The sequence below is a fragment of the Ammospiza nelsoni genome, unplaced genomic scaffold, assembly GCF_027579445.1.
Source record: "Ammospiza nelsoni isolate bAmmNel1 unplaced genomic scaffold, bAmmNel1.pri scaffold_51, whole genome shotgun sequence".
Taxonomy (NCBI): Eukaryota; Metazoa; Chordata; class Aves; order Passeriformes; family Passerellidae; genus Ammospiza; species Ammospiza nelsoni.
The window spans coordinates 1,540,053-1,566,363 of record NW_026683190.1 but is presented as its reverse complement, the minus strand read 5'-3'; the positions used below and the strand labels follow the sequence as shown (position 1 = coordinate 1,566,363).

Genomic DNA, 26,311 nt, shown 5'->3' with positions numbered 1-26,311 from the left:
AAAGTGACGCAACCTGGCTGCCACCACTGATATTTCCATGAGACCATCCAGAACCATAGGCTGATTTTCCTTCCTAGGGTTAAGGTTTGAGTTACGCCTAGGGTAAGGGTTCTATTAACCAGAAAGCCCTGAGTTCTAAGAACACAGCAGCTGCGAAGGACTAGCCAAGAAGAGCGCAAAAGTACCACAACATGCCTGCCTCCACAGCTTTTTCCTTGGGGACATGCCTAATTCCTGGCTGATTTGCCTTTCTCGTCTTAGGGTTGGGGTTCGGCCTAGGGCTAGGATTTTTAAAAGCAGGAAGCCCTGAGTTCCAGGCACACTGGAGCTGTGAAAGGCATCCAAAAGGGAGTGCAAAAGTGCCACAACATGGCTGCTTTCACGGCTTTTTCCTTGGCAAGACGCCTAACACCAGGCTGATTTCCCTTCCCAGGGTTACTGTTAGGCTTAGGCCTAGGGCTAGGATTTTTAAAACTAGGAAGCCCTTAGCTCCAGGCACACTGCAGCTGTTCAAGGCATCCCAAGGGGAGTACAAAAGTGCAACAACATGGCAGCTTTCACAGCTTTTTCCTTGGCACCATCCCTATACCTAGGCAGATTTATCTGCTAGGGTTAGGGTTAGGGTTCAGCCTAGGGCTTGAATTTTTTTTACCAGGAAGCCCTGAGTTCCAGGCTTACTTCATCTGCCAAAGGCATCCCAAAGGGAGTGCAGAAGTGCCACAACATGGCTGCTTTCACGGCTTTTCCCTTAGGAAGAACCCTAATACCCGGCTGATTTACCTTCCTAGGGTTACTGTTAGGCTTAGGCCTAGGACTTTTAAAACCAGGAAGCCCTGGGCTCCAGGCACACTGCAGCTGCGAAAGGCATCCCAAGGGGAGCGCAAAAGTGACGCAACTTGGCTGCCACCACTGATATTTCCATGAGACCATCCCGAACCATAGGCTGATTTTCCTTCCTAGGGTTAAGGTTTGAGTTACGCCTAGGGTAAGGGCTCTATTAACCAGAAAGCCCTGAGTTCCAAGAACACAGCAGCTGCGAAGGACTAGCCAAGAAGAGCGCAAAAGTACCACAACATGCCTGCCTCCACAGCTTTTTCCTTGGGGACATGCCTAATTCCTGGCTGATTTGCCTTTCTCGTCTTAGGGTTGGGGTTCGGCCTAGGGCTAGGATTTTTAAAAGCAGGAAGCCCTGAGTTCCAGGCACACTGGAGCTGTGAAAGGCATCCAAAAGGGAGTGCAAAAGTGCCACAACATGGCTGCTTTCACGGCTTTTTCCTTGGCAAGACGCCTAACACCAGGCTGATTTCCCTTCCCAGGGTTAATGTTAGGCTTAGGCCTAGGGCTAGGATTTTTAAAACTAGGAAGCCCTTAGCTCCAGGCACACTGCAGCTGTTCAAGGCATCCCAAGGGGAGTACAAAAGTGCAACAACATGGCAGCTTTCACAGCTTTTTCCTTGGCACCATCCCTATACCTAGGCTGATTTATCTGCCTAGGGTTAGGGTTAGAGTGCAGCCTAGGGCTTGGATTTCTTTAACCAGGAAGCCCTGAGTTCCAGGCTTACTTCATCTGCCAAAGGCATCCCAAAGGGAGTGCAGAAGTGCCACAACATGGCTGCTTTCACGGCTTTTCCCTTAGGAAGAACCCTAATACCCGGCTGATTTACCTTCCTAGGGTTACTGTTAGGCTTAGGCCTAGGACTTTTAAAACCAGGAAGCCCTGGGCTCCAGGCACACGGCAGCTGCGAAAGGCATCCCAAGGGGAGCGCAAAAGTGACGCAACTTGGCTGCCACCACTGATATTTCCATGAGACCATCCCGAACCATAGGCTGATTTTCCTTCCTAGGGTTAAGGTTTGAGTTACGCCTAGGGTAAGGGTTCTATTAACCAGAAAGCCCTGAGTTCCAAGAACACAGCAGCTGCGAAGGACTAGCCAAGAAGAGCGCAAAAGTACCACAACATGCCTGCCTCCACAGCTTTTTCCTTGGGGACATGCCTAATTCCTGGCTGATTTGCCTTTCTCGTCTTAGGGTTGGGGTTCGGCCTAGGGCTAGGATTTTTAAAATCAGGAAGCCCTGAGTTCCAGGCACACTGGAGCTGTGAAAGGCATCCAAAAGGGAGTGCAAAAGTGCCACAACATGGCTGCTTTCACGGCTTTTTCCTTGGCAAGAAACCTAACATCAGGCTGATTTACTTTCCCAGGGTTACTGTTAGGCTTAGGCCTAGGGCTAGGATTTTTGAAACTAGGAAGCCCTGGGCTCCAGGCACACTGCAGCTGTTCAAGGCATCCCAAGGGGAGTACAAAAGTGCAACAACATGGCAGCTTTCACAGCTTTTTCCTTGGCACCATCCCTATACCTAGGCTGATTTATCTGCCTAGGGTTAGGGTTAGAGTTCAGCCTAGGGCTTGGATTTCTTTAACCAGGAAGCCCTGAGTTCCAGGCTTACTTCATCTGCCAAAGGCATCCCAAAGGGAGTGCAGAAGTGCCACAACATGGCTGCTTTCACGGCTTTTCCCTTAGGAAGAACCCTAATACCCGGCTGATTTACCTTCCTAGGGTTACTGTTAGGCTTAGGCCTAGGACTTTTAAAACCAGGAAGCCCTGGGCTCCAGGCACACTGCAGCTGCAAAAGGCATCCCAAGGGGAGCGCAAAAGTGACGCAACTTGGCTGCCACCACTGATATTTCCATGAGACCATCCCGAATCATAGGCTGATTTTCCTTCCTAGGGTTAAGGTTTGAGTTACGCCTAGGGTAAGGGTTCTATTAACCAGAAAGCCCTGAGTTCCAAGAACACAGCAGCTGCGAAGGACTAGCCAAGAAGAGCGCAAAAGTACCACAACATGCCTGCCTCCACAGCTTTTTCCTTGGGGACATGCCTAATTCCTGGCTGATTTGCCTTTCTCGTCTTAGGGTTGGGGTCCGGCCTAGGGCTAGGATTTTTAAAATCAGGAAGCCCTGAGTTCCAGGCACACTGGAGCTGTGAAAGGCATCCAAAAGGGAGTGCAAAAGTGCCACAACATGGCTGCTTTCATGGCTTTTTCCTTGGCAAGAAGCCTAATATCAGGCTGATTTACTTTCCCAGGGTTACTGTTAGGCTTAGGCCTAGGGCTAGGATTTTTGAAACTAGGAAGCCCTTAGCTCCAGGCACACTGCAGCTGTTCCAGGCATCCCAAGGGGAGTACAAAAGTGCAACAACATGGCAGCTTTCACAGCTTTTTCCTTGGCACCATCCCTATACCTAGGCTGATTTATCTGCCTAGGGTTAGGGTTAGAGTGCAGCCTAGGGCTTGGATTTCTTTAACCAGGAAGCCCTGAGTTCCAGGCTTACTTCATCTGCCAAAGGCATCCCAAAATGAGTGCAGAAGTGCCACAACATGGCTGCTTTCACGGCTTTTCCCTTAGGTAGAGCCCTAATACCCGGCTGATTTACCTTCCTTGGGTTACTGTTAGGCTTAGGCCTAGGACTTTTAAAACCAGGAAGCCCTGGGCTCCAGGCACACTGCAGCTGCAAAAGGCATCCCAAGGGGAGCGCAAAAGTGACGCAACTTGGCTGCCACCACTGATATTTCCATGAGACCATCCCGAACCATAGGCTGATTTTCCTTCCTAGGGTTAAGGTTTGAGTTACGCCTAGGGTAAGGGTTCTATTAACCAGAAAGCCCTGAGTTCCAAGAACACAGCAGCTGCGAAGGACTAGCCAAGAAGAGCGCAAAAGTACCACAACATGCCTGCCTCCACAGCTTTTTCCTTGGGGACATGCCTAATTCCTGGCTGATTTGCCTTTCTCGTCTTAGGGTTGGGGTTCGGCCTAGGGCTAGGATTTTTAAAAGCAGGAAGCCCTGAGTTCCAGGCACACTGGAGCTGTGAAAGGCATCCAAAAGGGAGTGCAAAAGTGCCACAACATGGCTGCTTTCACGGCTTTTCCCTTAGGAAGAACCCTAATACCCGGCTGATTTACCTTCCTAGGGTTACTGTTAGGCTTAGGCCTAGGACTTTTAAAACCAGGAAGCCCTGGGCTCCAGGCACACTGCAGCTGCAAAAGGCATCCCAAGGGGAGCGCAAAAGTGACGCAACTTGGCTGCCACCACTGATATTTCCATGAGACCATCCCGAACCATAGGCTGATTTTCCTTCCTAGGGTTAAGGTTTGAGTTACGCCTAGGGTAAGGGCTCTATTAACCAGAAAGCCCTGAGTTCCAAGAACACAGCAGCTGCGAAGGACTAGCCAAGAAGAGCGCAAAAGTACCACAACATGCCTGCCTCCACAGCTTTTTCCTTGGGGACATGCCTAATTCCTGGCTGATTTGCCTTTCTCGTCTTAGGGTTGGGGTTCGGCCTAGGGCTAGGATTTTTAAAAGCAGGAAGCCCTGAGTTCCAGGCACACTGGAGCTGTGAAAGGCATCCAAAAGGGAGTGCAAAAGTGCCACAACATGGCTGCTTTCACGGCTTTTTCCTTGGCAAGACGCCTAACACCAGGCTGATTTCCCTTCCCAGGGTTAATGTTAGGCTTAGGCCTAGGGCTAGGATTTTTAAAACTAGGAAGCCCTTAGCTCCAGGCACACTGCAGCTGTTCAAGGCATCCCAAGGGGAGTACAAAAGTGCAACAACATGGCAGCTTTCACAGCTTTTTCCTTGGCACCATCCCTATACCTAGGCTGATTTATCTGCCTAGGGTTAGGGTTAGAGTGCAGCCTAGGGCTTGGATTTCTTTAACCAGGAAGCCCTGAGTTCCAGGCTTACTTCATCTGCCAAAGGCATCCCAAAGGGAGTGCAGAAGTGCCACAACATGGCTGCTTTCACGGCTTTTCCCTTAGGAAGAACCCTAATACCCGGCTGATTTACCTTCCTAGGGTTACTGTTAGGCTTAGGCCTAGGACTTTTAAAACCAGGAAGCCCTGGGCTCCAGGCACACTGCAGCTGCGAAAGGCATCCCAAGGGGAGCGCAAAAGTGACGCAACTTGGCTGCCACCACTGATATTTCCATGAGACCATCCCGAACCATAGGCTGATTTTCCTTCCTAGGGTTAAGGTTTGAGTTACGCCTAGGGTAAGGGTTCTATTAACCAGAAAGCCCTGAGTTCCAAGAACACAGCAGCTGCGAAGGACTAGCCAAGAAGAGCGCAAAAGTACCACAACATGCCTGCCTCCACAGCTTTTTCCTTGGGGACATGCCTAATTCCTGGCTGATTTGCCTTTCTCGTCTTAGGGTTGGGGTTCGGCCTAGGGCTAGGATTTTTAAAATCAGGAAGCCCTGAGTTCCAGGCACACTGGAGCTGTGAAAGGCATCCAAAAGGGAGTGCAAAAGTGCCACAACATGGCTGCTTTCACGGCTTTTTCCTTGTCAAGAAACCTAACATCAGGCTGATTTACTTTCCCAGGGTTACTGTTAGGCTTAGGCCTAGGGCTAGGATTTTTGAAACTAGGAAGCCCTGGGCTCCAGGCACACTGCAGCTGTTCAAGGCATCCCAAGGGGAGTACAAAAGTGCAACAACATGGCAGCTTTCACAGCTTTTTCCTTGGCACCATCCCTATACCTAGGCTGATTTATCTGCCTAGGGTTAGGGTTAGAGTTCAGCCTAGGGCTTGGATTTCTTTAACCAGGAAGCCCTGAGTTCCAGGCTTACTTCATCTGCCAAAGGCATCCCAAAGGGAGTGCAGAAGTGCCACAACATGGCTGCTTTCACGGCTTTTCCCTTAGGAAGAACCCTAATACCCGGCTGATTTACCTTCCTAGGGTTACTGTTAGGCTTAGGCCTAGGACTTTTAAAACCAGGAAGCCCTGGGCTCCAGGCACACTGCAGCTGCAAAAGGCATCCCAAGGGGAGCGCAAAAGTGACGCAACTTGGCTGCCACCACTGATATTTCCATGAGACCATCCCGAATCATAGGCTGATTTTCCTTCCTAGGGTTAAGGTTTGAGTTACGCCTAGGGTAAGGGTTCTATTAACCAGAAAGCCCTGAGTTCCAAGAACACAGCAGCTGCGAAGGACTAGCCAAGAAGAGCGCAAAAGTACCACAACATGCCTGCCTCCACAGCTTTTTCCTTGGGGACATGCCTAATTCCTGGCTGATTTGCCTTTCTCGTCTTAGGGTTGGGGTCCGGCCTAGGGCTAGGATTTTTAAAATCAGGAAGCCCTGAGTTCCAAGCACACTGGAGCTGTGAAAGGCATCCAAAAGGGAGTGCAAAAGTGCCACAACATGGCTGCTTTCATGGCTTTTTCCTTGGCAAGAAGCCTAATATCAGGCTGATTTACTTTCCCAGGGTTACTGTTAGGCTTAGGCCTAGGGCTAGGATTTTTGAAACTAGGAAGCCCTTAGCTCCAGGCACACTGCAGCTGTTCCAGGCATCCCAAGGGGAGTACAAAAGTGCAACAACATGGCAGCTTTCACAGCTTTTTCCTTGGCACCATCCCTATACCTAGGCTGATTTATCTGCCTAGGGTTAGGGTTAGAGTGCAGCCTAGGGCTTGGATTTCTTTAACCAGGAAGCCCTGAGTTCCAGGCTTACTTCATCTGCCAAAGGCATCCCAAAATGAGTGCAGAAGTGCCACAACATGGCTGCTTTCACGGCTTTTCCCTTAGGTAGAGCCCTAATACCCGGCTGATTTACCTTCCTTGGGTTACTGTTAGGCTTAGGCCTAGGACTTTTAAAACCAGGAAGCCCTGGGCTCCAGGCACACTGCAGCTGCAAAAGGCATCCCAAGGGGAGCGCAAAAGTGACGCAACTTGGCTGCCACCACTGATATTTCCATGAGACCATCCCGAACCATAGGCTGATTTTCCTTCCTAGGGTTAAGGTTTGAGTTACGCCTAGGGTAAGGGTTCTATTAACCAGAAAGCCCTGAGTTCCAAGAACACAGCAGCTGCGAAGGACTAGCCAAGAAGAGCGCAAAAGTACCACAACATGCCTGCCTCCACAGCTTTTTCCTTGGGGACATGCCTAATTCCTGGCTGATTTGCCTTTCTCGTCTTAGGGTTGGGGTTCGGCCTAGGGCTAGGATTTTTAAAAGCAGGAAGCCCTGAGTTCCAGGCACACTGGAGCTGTGAAAGGCATCCAAAAGGGAGTGCAAAAGTGCCACAACACGGCTGCTTTCACGGCTTTTTCCTTGGCAAGAAACCTAACATAAGGCTGATTTACTTTCCCAGGGTTACTGTTAGGCTTAGGCCTAGGGCTAGGATTTTTGAAACTAGGAAGCCCTGGGCTCCAGGCACACTGCAGCTGTTCAAGGCATCCCAAGGGGAGTACAAAAGTTCACCAGCATGGCAGCTTTCATAGCTTTTTCCTTGGCACCATCCCTATACCTAGGCTGATTTATCTGCCTAGGGTTAGGGTTAGAGTTCAGCCTAGGGCTTGGATTTCTTTAACCAGGAAGCCCTGAGTTCCAGGCTTACTTCATCTGCCAAAGGCATCCCAAAGGGAGTGCAGAAGTGCCACAACATGGCTGCTTTCACGGCTTTTCCCTCAGGAAGAACCCTAATACCCGGCTGATTTACCTTCCTAGGGTTACTGTTAGGCTTAGGCCTAGGACTTTTAAAACCAGGAAGCCCTGGGCTCCAGGCACACTGCAGCTGCAAAAGGCATCCCAAGGGGAGCGCAAAAGTGACGCAACTTGGCTGCCACCACTGATATTTCCATGAGACCATCCCGAAACATAGGCTGATTTTCCTTCCTAGGGTTAAGGTTTGAGTTACGCCTAGGGTAAGGGTTCTATTAACCAGAAAGCCCTGAGTTCCAAGAACACAGCAGCTGCGAAGGACTAGCCAAGAAGAGCGCAAAAGTACCACAACATGCCTGCCTCCACAGCTTTTTCCTTGGGGACATGCCTAATTCCTGGCTGATTTGCCTTTCTCGTCTTAGGGTTGGGGTTCGGCCTAGGGCTAGGATTTTTAAAAGCAGGAAGCCCTGAGTTCCAGGCACACTGGAGCTGTGAAAGGCATCCAAAAGGGAGTGCAAAAGTGCCACAACATGGCTGCTTTCACGGCTTTTCCCTTAGGAAGAACCCTAATACCCGGCTGATTTACCTTCCTAGGGTTACTGTTAGGCTTAGGCCTAGGACTTTTAAAACCAGGAAGCCCTGGGCTCCAGGCACACTGCAGCTGCAAAAGGCATCCCAAGGGGAGCGCAAAAGTGACGCAACTTGGCTGCCACCACTGATATTTCCATGAGACCATCCGGAACCATAGGCTGATTTTCCTTCCTAGGGTTAAGGTTTGAGTTACGCCTAGGGTAAGGGCTCTATTAACCAGAAAGCCCTGAGTTCCAAGAACACAGCAGCTGCGAAGGACTAGCCAAGAAGAGCGCAAAAGTACCACAACATGCCTGCCTCCACAGCTTTTTCCTTGGGGACATGCCTAATTCCTGGCTGATTTGCCTTTCTCGTCTTAGGGTTGGGGTTCGGCCTAGGGCTAGGATTTTTAAAAGCAGGAAGCCCTGAGTTCCAGGCACACTGGAGCTGTGAAAGGCATCCAAAAGGGAGTGCAAAAGTGCCACAACATGGCTGCTTTCACGGCTTTTCCCTTAGGAAGAACCCTAATACCCGGCTGATTTACCTTCCTAGGGTTACTGTTAGGCTTAGGCCTAGGACTTTTAAAACCAGGAAGCCCTGGGCTCCAGGCACACTGCAGCTGCGAAAGGCATCCCAAGGGGAGCGCAAAAGTGACGCAACTTGGCTGCCACCACTGATATTTCCATGAGACCATCCCGAACCATAGGCTGATTTTCCTTCCTAGGGTTAAGGTTTGAGTTACGCCTAGGGTAAGGGTTCTATTAACCAGAAAGCCCTGAGTTCCAAGAACACAGCAGCTGCGAAGGACTAGCCAAGAAGAGCGCAAAAGTACCACAACATGCCTGCCTCCACAGCTTTTTCCTTGGGGACATGCCTAATTCCTGGCTGATTTGCCTTTCTCGTCTTAGGGTTGGGGTTCGGTAAAGGGCTAGGATTTTTAAAATCAGGAAGCCCTGAGTTCCAGGCACACTGGAGCTGTGAAAGGCATCCAAAAGGGAGTGCAAAAGTGCCACAACATGGCTGCTTTCACGGCTTTTTCCTTGGCAAGAAGCCTAACATCAGGCTGATTTACTTTCCCAGGGTTACTGTTAGGCTTAGGCCTAGGGCTAGGATTTTTGAAACTAGGAAGCCCTTAGCTCCAGGCACACTGCAGCTGTTCAAGGCATCCCAAGGGGAGTACAAAAGTGCAACAACATGGCAGCTTTCACAGCTTTTTCCTTGGCACCATCCCTATACCTAGGCTGATTTATCTGCCTAGGGTTAGGGTTAGGGTTCAGCCTAGGGCTTGGATTTCTTTAACCAGGAAGCCCTGAGTTCCAGGCTTACTTCATCTGCCAAAGGCATCCCAAAGGGAGTGCAGAAGTGCCACAACATGGCTGCTTTCACGGCTTTTCCCTTAGGAAGAACCCTAATACCCGGCTGATTTACCTTCCTAGGGTTACTGTTAGGCTTAGGCCTAGGACTTTTAAAACCAGGAAGCCCTGGGCTCCAGGCACACTGCAGCTGCGAAAGGCATCCCAAGGGGAGCGCAAAAGTGACGCAACTTGGCTGCCACCACTGATATTTCCATGAGACCATCCGGAACCATAGGCTGATTTTCCTTCCTAGGGTTAAGGTTTGAGTTACGCCTAGGGTAAGGGTTCTATTAACCAGAAAGCCCTGAGTTCCAAGAACACAGCAGCTGCGAAGGACTAGCCAAGAAGAGCGCAAAAGTACCACAACATGCCTGCCTCCACAGCTTTTTCCTTGGGGACATGCCTAATTCCTGGCTGATTTGCCTTTCTCGTCTTAGGGTTGGGGTTCGGCCTAGGGCTAGGATTTTTAAAATCAGGAAGCCCTTAGTTCCAGGCACACTGCAGCTGTGAAAGGCATCCAAAAGGGAGTGCAAAAGTGCCACAACATGGCTGCTTTCACGGCTTTTTCCTTGGCAAGAAACCAAACATCAGGCTGATTTACTTTCCCAGGGTTACTGTTAGGCTTAGGCCTAGGGCTAGGATTTTTGAAACTAGGAAGCCCTGGGCTCCAGGCACACTGCAGCTGTTCAAGGCATCCCAAGGGGAGTACAAAAGTGCAACAACATGGCAGCTTTCACAGCTTTTTCCTTGGCACCATCCCTATACCTAGGCTGATTTATCTGCCTAGGGTTAGGGTTAGAGTGCAGCCTAGGGCTTGGATTTCTTTAACCAGGAAGCCCTGAGTTCCAGGCTTACTTCATCTGCCAAAGGCATCCCAAAGGGAGTGCAGAAGTGCCACAACATGGCTGCTTTCACGGCTTTTCCCTTAGGAAGAACCCTAATACCCGGCTGATTTACCTTCCTAGGGTTACTGTTAGGCTTAGGCCTAGGACTTTTAAAACCAGGAAGCCCTGGGCTCCAGGCACACTGCAGCTGCGAAAGGCATCCCAAGGGGAGCGCAAAAGTGACGCAACTTGGCTGCCACCACTGATATTTCCATGAGATCATCCCGAACCATAGGCTGATTTTCCTTCCTAGGGTTAAGGTTTGAGTTACGCCTAGGGTAAGGGCTCTATTAACCAGAAAGCCCTGAGTTCCAAGAACACAGCAGCTGCGAAGGACTAGCCAAGAAGAGCGCAAAAGTACCACAACATGCCTGCCTCCACAGCTTTTTCCTTGGGGACATGCCTAATTCCTGGCTGATTTGCCTTTCTCGTCTTAGGGTTGGGGTTCGGCCTAGGGCTAGGATTTTTAAAATCAGGAAGCCCTGAGTTCCAGGCACACTGGAGCTGTGAAAGGCATCCAAAAGGGAGTGCAAAAGTGCCACAACATGGCTGCTTTCACGGCTTTTCCCTTAGGAAGAACCCTAATACCCGGCTGATTTACCTTCCTAGGGTTACTGTTAGGCTTAGGCCTTGGACTTTTAAAACCAGGAAGCCCTGGGCTCCAGGCACACTGCAGCTGCGAAAGGCATCCCAAGGGGAGCGCAAAAGTGACGCAACTTGGCTGCCACCACGGATATTTCCATGAGAGCATCCCGAACCATAGGCTGATTTTCCTTCCTAGGGTTAAGGTTTGAGTTATGCCTAGGGTAAGGGTCTATTAACCAGAAAGCCCTGAGTTCCAAGAACACAGCAGCTGCGAAGGACTAGCCAAGAAGAGCGCAAAAGTACCACAACATGCCTGCCTCCACAGCTTTTTCCTTGGGGACATGCCTAATTCCTGGCTGATTTGCCTTTCTCGTCTTAGGGTTGGGGTTCGGCCTAGGGCTAGGATTTTTAAAAGCAGGAAGCCCTGAGTTCCAGGCACACTGGAGCTGTGAAAGGCATCCAAAAGGGAGTGCAAAAGTGCCACAACATGGCTGCTTTCACGGCTTTTCCCTTAGGAAGAACCCTAATACCCGGCTGATTTACCTTCCTAGGGTTATTGTTAGGCTTAGGCCTAGGACTTTTAAAACCAGGAAGCCCTAGGCTCCAGGCACACTGCAGCTGCGAAAGGCATCCCAAGGGGAGCGCAAAAGTGACGCAACTTGGCTGCCACCACTGATATTTCCATGAGACCATCCCGAACCATAGGCTGATTTTCCTTCCTAGGGTTAAGGTTTGAGTTACGCCTAGGGTAAGGGTCTATTAACCAGAAAGCCCTGAGTTCCAAGAACACAGCAGCTGCGAAGGACTAGCCAAGAAGAGCGCAAAAGTAGCACAACATGCCTGCCTCCACAGCTTTTTCCTTGGGGACATGCCTAATTCCTGGCTGATTTGCCTTTCTCGTCTTAGGGTTGGGGTTCCGCCTAGGGCTAGGATTTTTAAAAGCAGGAAGCCCTGAGTTCCAGGCACACTGGAGCTGTGAAAGGCATCCAAAAGGGAGTGCAAAAGTGCCACAACATGGCTGCTTTCACGGCTTTTCCCTTAGGAAGAACCCTAATACCCGGCTGATTTACCTTCCTAGGGTTACTGTTAGGCTTAGGCCTAGGACTTTTAAAACCAGGAAGCCCTGGGCTCCAGGCACACTGCAGCTGCGAAAGGCATCCCAAGGGGAGCGCAAAAGTGACGCAACTTGGCTGCCACCGCTGATATTTCCAAGAGAGCATCCAGAACCATAGGCTGATTTTCCTTCCTAGGGTTAAGGTTTGAGTTACGCCTAGGGTAAGGGTCTATTAACCAGAAAGCCCTGAGTTCCAAGAACACAGCAGCTGCGAAGGACTAGCCAAGAAGAGCGCAAAAGTACCACAACATGCCTGCCTCCACAGCTTTTTCCTTGGGGGCATGCCTAATTCCTGGCTGATTTGCCTTTCTCGTCTTAGGGTTGGGGTTCGGCCTAGGGCTAGGATTTTTAAAAGCAGGAAGCCCTGAGTTCCAGGCACACTGGAGCTGTGAAAGGCATCCAAAAGGGAGTGCAAAAGTGCCACAACATGGCTGCTTTCACGGCTTTTCCCTTAGGAAGAACCCTAATACCCGGCTGATTTACCTTCCTAGGGTAACTGTTAGGCTTAGGCCTAGGGCTAGGATTTTTAAAACTAGGAAGCCCTTAGCTCCAGGCACACTGCAGCTGTTCAAGGCATCCCAAGGGGAGTACAAAAGTGCAACAACATGGCAGCTTTCACAGCTTTTTCCTTGGCACCATCCCTATACCTAGGCTGATTTATCTGCCTAGGGTTAGGGTTAGGGTTCAGCCTAGGGCTTGAATTTTTTTAACCAGGAAGCCCTGAGTTCCAGGCTTACTTCATCTGCCAAAGGCATCCCAAAGGGAGTGCAGAAGTGCCACAACATGGCTGCTTTCACGGCTTTTCCCTTAGGAAGAACCCTAATACCCGGCTGATTTACCTTCCTAGGGTTACTGTTAGGCTTAGGCCTAGGACTTTTAAAACCAGGAAGCCCTGGGCTCCAGGCACACTGCAGCTGCGAAAGGCATCCCAAGGGGAGCGCAAAAGTGACGCAACTTGGCTGCCACCACTGATATTTCCATGAGACCATCCCGAACCATAGGCTGATTTTCCTTCCTAGGGTTAAGGTTTGAGTTACGCCTAGGGTAAGGGTTCTATTAACCAGAAAGCCCTGAGTTCCAAGAACACAGCAGCTGCGAAGGACTAGCCAAGAAGAGCGCAAAAGTAGCACAACATGCCTGCCTCCACAGCTTTTTCCTTGGGGACATGCCTAATTCCTGGCTGATTTGCCTTTCTCGTCTTAGGGTTGGGGTTCCGCCTAGGGCTAGGATTTTTAAAATCAGGAAGCCCTTAGTTCCAGGCACACTGGAGCTGTGAAAGGCATCCAAAAGGGAGTGCAAAAGTGCCACAACATGGCTGCTTTCACGGCTTTTTCCTTGGCAAGAAACCAAACATCAGGCTGATTTACTTTCCCAGGGTTACTGTTAGGCTTAGGCCTAGGGCTAGGATTTTTGAAACTAGGAAGCCCTGGGCTCCAGGCACACTGCAGCTGTTCAAGGCATCCCAAGGGGAGTACAAAAGTGCAACAACATGGCAGCTTTCACAGCTTTTTCCTTGGCACCATCCCTATACCTAGGCTGATTTATCTGCCTAGGGTTAGGGTTAGAGTGCAGCCTAGGGCTTGGATTTCTTTAACCAGGAAGCCCTGAGTTCCAGGCTTACTTCATCTGCCAAAGGCATCCCAAAGGGAGTGCAGAAGTGCCACAACATGGCTGCTTTCACGGCTTTTCCCTTAGGAAGAACCCTAATACCCGGCTGATTTACCTTCCTAGGGTTACTGTTAGGCTTAGGCCTAGGACTTTTAAAACCAGGAAGCCCTGGGCTCCAGGCACACTGCAGCTGCGAAAGGCATCCCAAGGGGAGCGCAAAAGTGACGCAACTTGGCTGCCACCGCTGATATTTCCATGAGATCATCCCGAACCATAGGCTGATTTTCCTTCCTAGGGTTAAGGTTTGAGTTACGCCTAGGGTAAGGGTCTATTAACCAGAAAGCCCTGAGTTCCAAGAACACAGCAGCTGCGAAGGACTAGCCAAGAAGAGCGCAAAAGTACCACAACATGCCTGCCTCCACAGCTTTTTCCTTGGGGACATGCCTAATTCCTGGCTGATTTGCCTTTCTCGTCTTAGGGTTGGGGTTCGGCCTAGGGCTAGGATTTTTAAAATCAGGAAGCCCTGAGTTCCAGGCACACTGGAGCTGTGAAAGGCATCCAAAAGGGAGTGCAAAAGTGCCACAACATGGCTGCTTTCACGGCTTTTCCCTTAGGAAGAACCCTAATACCCGGCTGATTTACCTTCCTAGGGTTACTGTTAGGCTTAGGCCTTGGACTTTTAAAACCAGGAAGCCCTGGGCTCCAGGCACACTGCAGCTGCGAAAGGCATCCCAAGGGGAGCGCAAAAGTGACGCAACTTGGCTGCCACCACGGATATTTCCATGAGAGCATCCCGAACCATAGGCTGATTTTCCTTCCTAGGGTTAAGGTTTGAGTTATGCCTAGGGTAAGGGTCTATTAACCAGAAAGCCCTGAGTTCCAAGAACACAGCAGCTGCGAAGGACTAGCCAAGAAGAGCGCAAAAGTACCACAACATGCCTGCCTCCACAGCTTTTTCCTTGGGGACATGCCTAATTCCTGGCTGATTTGCCTTTCTCGTCTTAGGGTTGGGGTTCGGCCTAGGGCTAGGATTTTTAAAAGCAGGAAGCCCTGAGTTCCAGGCACACTGGAGCTGTGAAAGGCATCCAAAAGGGAGTGCAAAAGTGCCACAACATGGCTGCTTTCACGGCTTTTCCCTTAGGAAGAACCCTAATACCCGGCTGATTTACCTTCCTAGGGTTATTGTTAGGCTTAGGCCTAGGACTTTTAAAACCAGGAAGCCCTAGGCTCCAGGCACACTGCAGCTGCGAAAGGCATCCCAAGGGGAGCGCAAAAGTGACGCAACTTGGCTGCCACCACTGATATTTCCATGAGACCATCCCGAACCATAGGCTGATTTTCCTTCCTAGGGTTAAGGTTTGAGTTACGCCTAGGGTAAGGGTCTATTAACCAGAAAGCCCTGAGTTCCAAGAACACAGCAGCTGCGAAGGACTAGCCAAGAAGAGCGCAAAAGTAGCACAACATGCCTGCCTCCACAGCTTTTTCCTTGGGGACATGCCTAATTCCTGGCTGATTTGCCTTTCTCGTCTTAGGGTTGGGGTTCCGCCTAGGGCTAGGATTTTTAAAAGCAGGAAGCCCTGAGTTCCAGGCACACTGGAGCTGTGAAAGGCATCCAAAAGGGAGTGCAAAAGTGCCACAACATGGCTGCTTTCACGGCTTTTCCCTTAGGAAGAACCCTAATACCCGGCTGATTTACCTTCCTAGGGTTACTGTTAGGCTTAGGCCTAGGACTTTTAAAACCAGGAAGCCCTGGGCTCCAGGCACACTGCAGCTGCGAAAGGCATCCCAAGGGGAGCGCAAAAGTGACGCAACTTGGCTGCCACCGCTGATATTTCCAAGAGAGCATCCAGAACCATAGGCTGATTTTCCTTCCTAGGGTTAAGGTTTGAGTTACGCCTAGGGTAAGGGTCTATTAACCAGAAAGCCCTGAGTTCCAAGAACACAGCAGCTGCGAAGGACTAGCCAAGAAGAGCGCAAAAGTACCACAACATGCCTGCCTCCACAGCTTTTTCCTTGGGGGCATGCCTAATTCCTGGCTGATTTGCCTTTCTCGTCTTAGGGTTGGGGTTCGGCCTAGGGCTAGGATTTTTAAAAGCAGGAAGCCCTGAGTTCCAGGCACACTGGAGCTGTGAAAGGCATCCAAAAGGGAGTGCAAAAGTGCCACAACATGGCTGCTTTCACGGCTTTTCCCTTAGGAAGAACCCTAATACCCGGCTGATTTACCTTCCTAGGGTAACTGTTAGGCTTAGGCCTAGGGCTAGGATTTTTAAAACTAGGAAGCCCTTAGCTCCAGGCACACTGCAGCTGTTCAAGGCATCCCAAGGGGAGTACAAAAGTGCAACAACATGGCAGCTTTCACAGCTTTTTCCTTGGCACCATCCCTATACCTAGGCTGATTTATCTGCCTAGGGTTAGGGTTAGGGTTCAGCCTAGGGCTTGAATTTTTTTAACCAGGAAGCCCTGAGTTCCAGGCTTACTTCATCTGCCAAAGGCATCCCAAAGGGAGTGCAGAAGTGCCACAACATGGCTGCTTTCACGGCTTTTCCCTTAGGAAGAACCCTAATACCCGGCTGATTTACCTTCCTAGGGTTACTGTTAGGCTTAGGCCTAGGACTTTTAAAACCAGGAAGCCCTGGGCTCCAGGCACACTGCAGCTGCGAAAGGCATCCCAAGGGGAGCGCAAAAGTGACGCAACTTGGCTGCCACCACTGATATTTCCATGAGACCATCCCGAACCATAGGCTGATTTTCCTTCCTAGGGTTAAGGTTTGAGTTACGCCTAGGGTAAGGGTTCTATTAACCAGAAAGCCCTGAGTTCCAAGAACACAGCAGCTGCGAAGGACTAGCCAAGAAGAGCGCAAAAGTAGCACAACATGCCTGCCTCCACAGCTTTTTCCTTGGGGACATGCCTAATTCCTGGCTGATTTGCCTTTCTCGTCTTAGGGTTGGGGTTCGGCCTAGGGCTAGGATTTTTAAAATCAGGAAGCCCTGAGTTCCAGGCACACTGGAGCTGTGAAAGGCATCCAAAAGGGAGTGCAAAAGTGCCACAACATGGCTGCTTTCACGGCTTTTTCCTTGGCAAGAAACCAAACATCAGGCTGATTTACTTTCCCAGGGTTACTGTTAGGCTTAGGCCTAGGGCTAGGATTTTTGAAACTAGGAAGCCCTGGGCTCCAGGCACACTGTAGCTGTTTGAAGCCCCAAGGCAGATAGCCTCCAAGAAATAATGAGTTAAAACATAGAATGTGAGGCATTTGAAGAAGGCATAGTATTAGGAAACACATAGAGTAATTAATCAGCTAAAGCATGAAACACAATGACAGGAAGGAGATAGGGATAGGGGGAACTGATGGGCTAAGCATGTTCAGAGCCAATAATGTCAAACTGACCCTAAGAACTTTGCCAAGCCATAGAGACCAAGCCAAGTACACCGGGAATTGACCAAATTAGGGAAGAGGTTCAAAAGTTTAAAGAGGAAGAGTCATCGGAAAGACCCCGTCTATGATGAAGGCAACAGGAACGACCACCCGAAAATTCCCCAAAAGAGATGTCTCCACCTACGCTCCGCCCACGCTCCGCCTACACCACGCCCCATATGAATATGCATGATTATGTATCTGATCTGATGTAATCCTATACCCAAAATTGTATATAAGGCTTGCTTTTGCTATGTGAACTCGGAAATCCACTTTGTGATTTCCCCGACGCGTCGCAATAAAATACCTCCTGCTTATTTGACTTAAGCTGAGTCTCTTAGGCAGTTATTCTCGCCTTTTGGGGCAAAATTCGGCATCATGTTCTGGCGACCCAGATGGGACCAGACAGGAGATCCGGGCCTTGAGAGGTCCTCCCGGGCCGAGTCCGGGGTCGGGATTCTCTTGGCGCCCCTGACGAATTTTTTGTCAGAAGAGACTTCCCCCCCCGGACCGGCGCTTTCGGTGGACGAAGGGTTCCCTGCATCTCCTGCTCCAATTAAGAGGTATTTGAATTGTTTATTGGTTTTGGGATAAAGCGCTTTGTTGGGAAACGGGGGTCAGACGTGACCGCCCGAAGGGAAAGCTGGGGGACGCCCCAGTAAAGAATCCCAGCTGGGTTAGAGGCATGGTAATAGAAACGCAGGTTAAAGTCCTGCTACTGGGTTAGAGTCCTGGTAATAGAAACGCAGGTTAAAGTCCTGCTACTGGGTGAGAGTCCCGGTAATAGAAACGCAGGTTAAAGTCCTGCCACACTGGGTTAGAGTCCTGGTAATAGAAACGCAGGTTAAAGTCCTGCCACACTGGGTTAGAGTCCCGGTAATAGAAACACAGGGGTAAAAAAAAAAAAAAAAAAAAAAAAAAAAAACCCAAAAAAAAAAAAAAAAAAAAAAAAAAAACAAAACAAAAAAAAAAAAAAACAAAGAAGAGGGAGATCGCAGGTTAAAGTCCTGCTGAAAGGAGTATTTGTTTATCTTGGTATCTTTGGTTCGTTTATACTGTATGGGAAACTGTCTCAACATTGTGTTTGATGTTATAATACTGCGAATTAAGGGTTAAGAACTGAGACTGTTATCTGAGAGGTCTGTCAGCCGGTGATCTTTTGTGTTTGTTCTAAGTGTCTGTTGCAAAATTTTACAGGAAACATCTTGCCACTCTTTCTGTGTTTGTTCTATGTGTCTGTTACAAAATTTTACAGGAAACATCTTGCCGCTCTCTCTGTAATCTTTTAGAAGAGAATAAGTTGATAGATATCCGGAAGAAAATTGTGACCCCCTGCAATTATTATACTGTCTACGGTTGCGATTGCATGAATCTGGCAAACCGGTGTCTCATGGTCTGTAAGCAATTTCTCATGACCAAACCTGGTAAAACAGTCTGTTCTGATATAGACCATAAGGTAGGAACTATTTTATAAAGGTGTGTGGGTATGGCTGAGAGTGAATGAGATGCAGCATCGCTGCAACGCGAGAAGCCAGGACAAAGCGACTGAAAATTGTGTGTGAAGTGTTAAACCGACACAGGGAATAACTATGGGAGGTCGACAGAGTAAGGACGTAAATATGAAAACCCCCTTAGGATGTATCTTAAAGCACTGGAAAGACTTGGGAGGGATTCCAGGGGGAAACATAAGTAAAAAGACACTCCTTAAATACTGTACACAGTGGTGGCCACTGTACAAGTTAGATGACAATGAGAGATGGCCGCCGCAGGGAACAACTAATTATAACACCATATTTCAACTAATGTTTTTCCTCCACCGGCTCAACAAATGGGATGAGATAATGTACGCAGACATGTTTTTCACCCTAAGGAATAAACCTGAGTGGCAAAAAGAATGCAAAATTAATGTAGTCCCTCAGGATCCCCTAGTATTAGTCCTGGAAAAAGATAAGAAGGGTCCAAAGTCTAAGGAACGTTGCTGTGATGCATGTAGTAGAAATGAGAAAAAGAAGGGTGCGGGACCTACCTGTTTTTATTGTCATAGAAAGGGGCACCTGCAAAAAAAATTGCAAAAAGAAACAGCAAGACGAGAAAACTTCTCAGGAGAGTCAGAGAGGACAAGAGTTTTGTCTAACGAAGAGGATTGAATTACACCTAGAAGAGCCCTTGATAATAAAACTAAGAGTAGGTCCTCAGAGTGAAGAATTTGTATTTTTAGTAAGTACAGGAGTTTCTTGGTCAACAGTGATGAAATTATCCCAGGGATGTGAGATCAGTTATGAACAAGTTTCAGTAATCGGAATTACAGGAGAAGCCTTCCCTGTTCCTGTAATAAAAGGAGTAAAAGTTGAAACGAATGACAAATTTGGAATAAATGATTTATTGTTGATACCAGAGGCCGAGGAAAATATGTTAGGCAGAGATCTAATAATAGCCCTAAATTTACAGATAAAACCCTGTGAAGGAAAACTTGAAATTTATTCTTTACCTGAAGAAGACAATTTAGAAATTAATGACGTGGGTTGGCATCCAGGTGGGGTAGAAAAAGGTTTAGAGTAAAGGAGTCTGGTGCCTTTAGTCCCTCCTGGTCGGCGCGAGACTGTAGATTTTAAAAGGTAAGAAGGGACTATTTATACAGACTCCAAATATGCCTTTAATATAGTACATACTTTCAAGGAAATTAAGAAGGAAAGGGGACTTATAAGCACTCAGAGGAAGGGGTTAATATATGGGGAATTGACAATTTCAAAAATATAGCGATAGTTCATATAAAGATGATGCCAAAACCAGTGGCACATTAGATCTTAGATAACTTGTGTAGACGGACATACTGGGAAGCAAGAGGCTTTTGTGATTACTTTTTTAAAAAAAAAAAAAAATTTTGGTGTATGGGGATATTTGAAATTAAAAGGCAAATTACCCAGGGGTGTCTCACCTGTTAAAAGATAAATAAGAAAACAGCCTAGCGGCTATTTCAAAGGATCCAGGTTGATTCTGTAGACTTGCTTAAAGTAGGTCGGTGGAAATATCTGTTAATTATAGTAGATCAATTAACTCAGTGGGTTAAAGCACAGTTCAAACAGTACTTTTGATTAATACGGGAGCAACTTTTTCGGTTTTAAATCAGGAATTGGTACAATTTGTGGGAGCAACAGGCCAACCAGAAAAGCCTTACTTTTAAAACTCATTAAGTACAATATTGCTCGGGCGGGAGATAAAATAGCTGTTGATCTAGCAGGAACCTAAAACTCGTTCTTTGAGGTTTTAAAGGAGTGGAGAATAAAGAGAAACGGGGCAAAATGCAGACGAAGAGTCGGGGCTGATACCTGACGGGGGGGCTGAGATAGAAGGGGGCTCTGATGGGGAACTTGGTGAAAAAGGTTCAGATGCCATGGGAGTTACCTGGCATGCTACCAGAGCTTCTGGGAAAGCTGCCAAAACTTCGGGAAAAAAAAAACCAAAAAAAACCCCAAAAAAAACTGCCAAAGCTTTTGGGAAAGCTGCCAAGGCCTTGGAGAAAGCTCCTTATCAGCTTCTTCTTACTTCTCGCTCCTTTAGCTAACAGGCCGGCTGCTAGCCCCTTCCACAATTCCCCCTGAAATCAAAACAAGCAGCACCGATTGGGGCAAGACCAGTGGTAAGAAAACAATACCCTCTGAGGATAGAAGAAAGGAAGGGGATTGAGCCCATAATCAAAAGGTTTTTGGAACTGAGGTCATTGATAGAATGCGAATCGGATTTTAATACACCGATCCTGCCAGTAAAGAAACCTAATGGAGCTTATAGACTAGTTCAGGATCTGAGAGCAGTAAACGAAATAACCAAGACATTACATCCGATAGTCGCTAATCCATACACGCTTTTAACTAGACTGAAGGACAACTTGGCCTGGTTCACCGTATTAGATTTGAAAGACGCATTCTTCTGCCTTCCCTTAGCTCCCGAGAGTCAAAAGATTTTTGCCTTAGAACAGTGAGAAAGGCCGCTGGGAGATGGCACTCTTCTGCAGTGTATGTAGACGACCTCCTAATAGCAACAGTGACAGAAGAAGAATGCATTGAATGGACTATTTCCTTGTTAAATTTCCTGGGTTTAAGTGGATATCGAGTCTCTCAACAGAAAGCACAGCTGGTGCAAAAGAAATGGTGTACCTGGGATACGAAGTCTCCAGAGGACAGCGATCCCTGGGAGCAGCTAGGAAAGAGGCCATCTGCCAGATGTCTAAACCAGAGACGGTGAGAGATCTGTGCGCCTTTCTGGGGATGACAGGTTGGTGTCGGCTATGGATCTACCAGTATGGAATACTCGCTAGACCACTGTATGATTTGTTGAAGGAAACTAAGGATGTTCTAGTTTGGACTCCCGAGGCAGAAGGGGCCTTCAGGAAGTTGAAGCTGGAGCTAATGAGAGCACCGGCCTTAGGTCTCCCAGATGTATTAAAACCATTCTGGCTGTTCTCCCATGAACGACAAGGGATGGCCCTAGGAGTCTTAGCACAGCAGTTGGGACCACACAAGAGGGCTGTGGCCTACTTCTCCAAGCGATTGGATGAAGTAAGTAAAGGATGGCCACGCTGTCTGAGGGCAGTGGCCGCAGTAATAACTAACATAGAGGAGGCCAGGAAGCTCACGTTGGGCCAAAAGGTGACTGTGTTAGTATCTCACACTGTGTCGGCTGTGCTGGAACAGAAAGGCAACCATTGGTTGTTGCCTTCCAGATTCCTAAAATACCAGGCCATCCTGGCTGAATCAGATGACGTAACCATTCAGGTAACTAACATTGTGAACCCAGCTTCATTTCTAGAAGGGAGAGCCCCAGCAGAACCCATCGAACACGACTGCCTGGAAACAATTGAAGCCGTCTACTCCAGTCGCCCAGATCTCAAAGAAGAGCTGCTCGAAGATGCGGACAACTGGTTCTCGGATGGCAGCAGCTTCGTGAAGCGAAGAGTAAGAATGGCTGGCTATGCAGTCACTACTACAGAAAGGGTAATTGAGTCGAACCCCTTGCCTGCAGGGACTTCAGCCCAAAAGGCAGAACTGATAGCTCTGACTCGAGCCCTGGAATTGGCGGAAAACATGCAAATTAATATATGGACAGACTCTAAATATGCTTTTTCCGTTGTACACGCTCATGGGGCCATCTGGAAAGAAAGAGGACTGTTGACTACACAAGGAAAAACAGTCAAACATGCAGAGGAGGTTCTGCGATTGCTAGAGGCGGTGCAACTCCCAGCACAAGTGGCCATAATGCATTGTAAGGGACATCTGAAAAGTGACACTGTTCCAGAAATAGGGAACAGGAAGGCAGATACAGAAGCTAAATTGGCTGCCACAAGAACTAGGGAAGTGGAAATAGTGGCCCTAATAAATAGTTGGGGTCAATTGGAAACAAGACAGTTAGTAGTACCAGGAAATGTGATGTGGCAGTTTGTAAAAGCAGAACATGAGAAGGCCCACTGGGATCTAGATCCGCTTTACCAATATTTGCAAACCAAGATAGCAGGACCAAAATTATTTACTACTGTAAAACACGTTACGTCCCAGTGCGAGCGGTGTCTGAAAAACAACCCGAATACGAGAACCAAGGTACACCAAGGGGCCATAAATCGAGGTAAATTCCCAGGTGAAGTATGGCAAATTGATTTTTTTGAACTCCCAAGAAAAAGGGGGGTTTCGGTATTTGTTGGTATTAACTGATACATTTTCTGGGTGGCCTGAAGCATTCCCTTGTAGGACAAATAAGAAAAAAGAAATAACTAAAGTACTGTTGAATGAAATTATTCCACGATTTGGGGTACCGAAGAGCATTTCTCTGGATAGGGGTACACATTTTGTGCGAAAGTAGTGAGAGCAATAAGTAAAGCATTACAAATCAAATGGCAATTACACACGCCTTACCGTCCACAGGCCAGTGGGCAAGTGGAAAAGATGAATCATCTTATCAAACAGCAGATTGCCAAAATATGCCAGGAGATTAATTTGCAGTGGTATCAAGCTTTGCCTATTGCTCTGCTGAGGCTGAGAGTCAAACCAAGATCAAAAAAGAAGTTAAGCCCATTTGAAATTTTGTATGGTAGACTTTATGTTATGCAAGTTATAAATGGGGATGCAAAAAAACCAAGTCAGTAGTCAATACATTTATGATTATGTATTTGCGGTGGAAAAACAGTTTGATAAAAACACTACTGTGATGATAGAACACCAACCTAAACAACCTGATTGCAAATTGTATTCGTTTAATCCCGGTGATTGGGTGTATGTTAAGAATCTTTTAGGAAAACCTCTGCAAGAAAAGTGAGAGGGACCTTTCCAAGTGCTGCTGACTACCTTCACCACGGTCCGGATTAAGGAGTGACCCACGTAAACCCACTCTCACGGGTCAAGAAAGCTCCGGGGAACAAACAAGAAGAGCAGATATCATAATTCTGACTCCACCCCAAACCTTTACAACTCTGATCATTGGACTCTCGATAAGTATAGCTTTTCCCCAAGACTCTTCCCCAATAGACCCATGGTCTCATGCGCACCAGTGTATCCACCCAGAATTGGGAACGAGAGGGCCCTATTTCGAGGTTTATGCCTTACGTAACAATCAGCCATAAACTTCACTTACGAACCTCAACAAGAACACGTTGAAGCTTATGTCCTCACCATTAGTGCGGCAGAGGAAAGAGGTATCTTTCCCATCCTCACTTTAGGGACAATACATCAAGATGTCATTGTCAGGCCAATAAACCATAACGTCTGGGCCAGTTATGATTACACCAAAAATAAGTGGCAATCGGTTAGCACAGAAGCATGCATCCCTAGAGGACAATTAGGGACAATACATCAAGATGTCATTGTCAGGCCAATAAACCATAACGTCTGGGCCAGTTATGATTACACCAAAAATAAGTGGCAATCGGTTAGCACAGAAGCATGCATCCCTAGAGGACAATTAGGCTATGTTTGCGAAAATGCTGTGGTAGAAGCCGAAGATTTATGCTTAGATGCTGAAAATAGTGTATGTACCTTAGAAATGCTTCCGCATGATAGAACACAATCACAAGTTTACTATATAGGAAATGGGTGTGCTTGCGTAAGGACAGCTTGTGACAACGTCACTATAGATAATTGCCTAGAAGAGACTAACAATACTAACTTTTGTGTATGCAACTTTACCAAGATCATAGGTTGTGATTTTCATTACACTGTCCCAATAACTACCCAACAGCTAATTAACGCAAATTTCAACCTATATCAAGAGATACCGAAATTACAAATAGGGATGGACGTCAAAATTCTCAAAGCAATGCTTGCACACCCTAAAGTAAAGAAATTGGTGCAAAAGGTGAATCAAACAACTAAACGAATGGTATGGCAGATAGAACACAATTCAGAAAGGATAAAGAACGTCCTGACCGAAGTAGAACAAGTAGGCCAGCATCACTGGTGGGACATCTTTACAGGATACTCCCCAACAGCTACACAGGTCTTTCATTACCTGGTGCACCCAATGCTAGTAGTAATTATAGCTTTGTTATTACTAACTCTTACAAACATTTGTTTGTGGTGGAGACTAAGGGGCATAATGAAGAGGACCCAAATGATTTGGGCAATGGCACGAGCCTATCAGCGTCCTGTGGGACCAGAACTTGACGAAAGAATTCGTAAGTTATAAGAAAAGGGGGGAATGAAGCCCCAAAGCAGATAGCCTCCAAGAAATAATGAGTTAAAACATAGAATGTGAGGCATTTGAAGAAGGCATAGTATTAGGAAACACATAGAGTAATTAATCAGCTAAAGCATGAAACACAATGACAGGAAGGAGATAGGGATAGGGGGAACTGATGGGCTAAGCATGTTCAGAGCCAATAATGTCAAACTGACCCTAAGAACTTTGCCAAGCCATAGAGACCAAGCCAAGTACACCGGGAATTGACCAAATTAGGGAAGAGGTTCAAAAGTTTAAAGAGGAAGAGTCATCGGAAAGACCCCGTCTATGATGAAGGCAACAGGAACGACCACCCGAAAATTCCCCAAAAGAGATGTCTCCACCTACGCTCCGCCCACGCTCCGCCTACACCACGCCCCATATGAATATGCATGATTATGTATCTGATCTGATGTAATCCTATACCCAAAATTGTATATAAGGCTTGCTTTTGCTATGTGAACTCGGAAATCCACTTTGTGATTTCCCCGACGCGTCGCAATAAAATACCTCCTGCTTATTAGACTTAAGCTGAGTCTCTTAGGCAGTTATTCTCGCCTTTTGGGGCAAAATTCGGCATCATGTTCAAGGCATCCCAAGGGGAGTACAAAAGTGCAACAACATGGCAGCTTTCACAGCTTTTTCCTTGGCACCATCCCTATACCTAGGCTGATTTATCTGCCTAGGGTTAGGGTTAGAGTGCAGCCTAGGGCTTGGATTTCTTTAACCAGGAAGCCCTGAGTTCCAGGCTTACTTCATCTGCCAAAGGCATCCCAAAGGGAGTGCAGAAGTGCCACAACATGGCTGCTTTCACGGCTTTTCCCTTAGGTAGAACCCTAATACCCGGCTGATTTACCTTCCTAGGGTTACTGTTAGGCTGAGGCCTAGGACTTTTAAAACCAGGAAGCCCTAGGCTCCAGGCACACTGCAGCTGCAAAAGGCATCCCAAGGGGAGCGCAAAAGTGACGCAACTTGGCTGCCACCACTGATATTTCCATGAGACCATCCCGAACCATAGGCTGATTTTCCTTCCTAGGGTTAAGGTTTGAGTTACGCCTAGGGTAAGGGTTCTATTAACCAGAAAGCCCTGAGTTCCAAGAACACAGCAGCTGCGAAGGACTAGCCAAGAAGAGCGCAAAAGTACCACAACATGCCTGCCTCCACAGCTTTTTCCTTGGGGACATGCCTAATTCCTGGCTGATTTGCCTTTCTCGTCTTAGGGTTGGGGTTCGGCCTAGGGCTAGGATTTTTAAAAGCAGGAAGCCCTGAGTTCCAGGCACACTGGAGCTGTGAAAGGCATCCAAAAGGGAGTGCAAAAGTGCCACAACATGGCTGCTTTCACGGCTTTTTCCTTGGCAAGAAACCTAACATCAGGCTGATTTACTTTCCCAGGGTTACTGTTAGGCTTAGGCCTAGGGCTAGGATTTTTGAAACTAGGAAGCCCTGGGCTCCAGGCACACTGCAGCTGTTCAAGGCATCCCAAGGGGAGTACAAAAGTGCAACAACATGGCAGCTTTCACAGCTTTTTCCTTGGCACCATCCCTATACCTAGGCTGATTTATCTGCCTAGGGTTAGGGTTAGAGTTCAGCCTAGGGCTTGGATTTCTTTAACCAGGAAGCCCTGAGTTCCAGGCTTACTTCAT

General features: G+C 47.9%; 1 protein-coding gene across 1 annotated transcript; it reads left to right on the top strand.

Annotated features, from left to right (window-relative positions):
• The first annotated feature begins 16,838 nt into the window (after positions 1-16,838).
• On the top strand, positions 16,839-25,198 carry LOC132087176 (uncharacterized). The gene is made up of 2 exons (XM_059493211.1): positions 16,839-17,533; positions 18,226-25,198. The coding sequence occupies exon 2, from the start codon at positions 21,032-21,034 to the stop codon at positions 22,667-22,669; it is 1,638 nt and encodes a 545-aa protein (XP_059349194.1). The 5' UTR covers positions 16,839-17,533; positions 18,226-21,031; the 3' UTR covers positions 22,670-25,198.
• The last annotated feature ends 1,113 nt before the right edge of the window (positions 25,199-26,311 follow it).

Coding starts and splice junctions, on each gene's coding strand:
- LOC132087176 (XM_059493211.1), top strand. CDS start 21,032: ATGGACTATTTCCTTGTTAAATTTCCTGGGTTTAAGTGGATATCGAGT.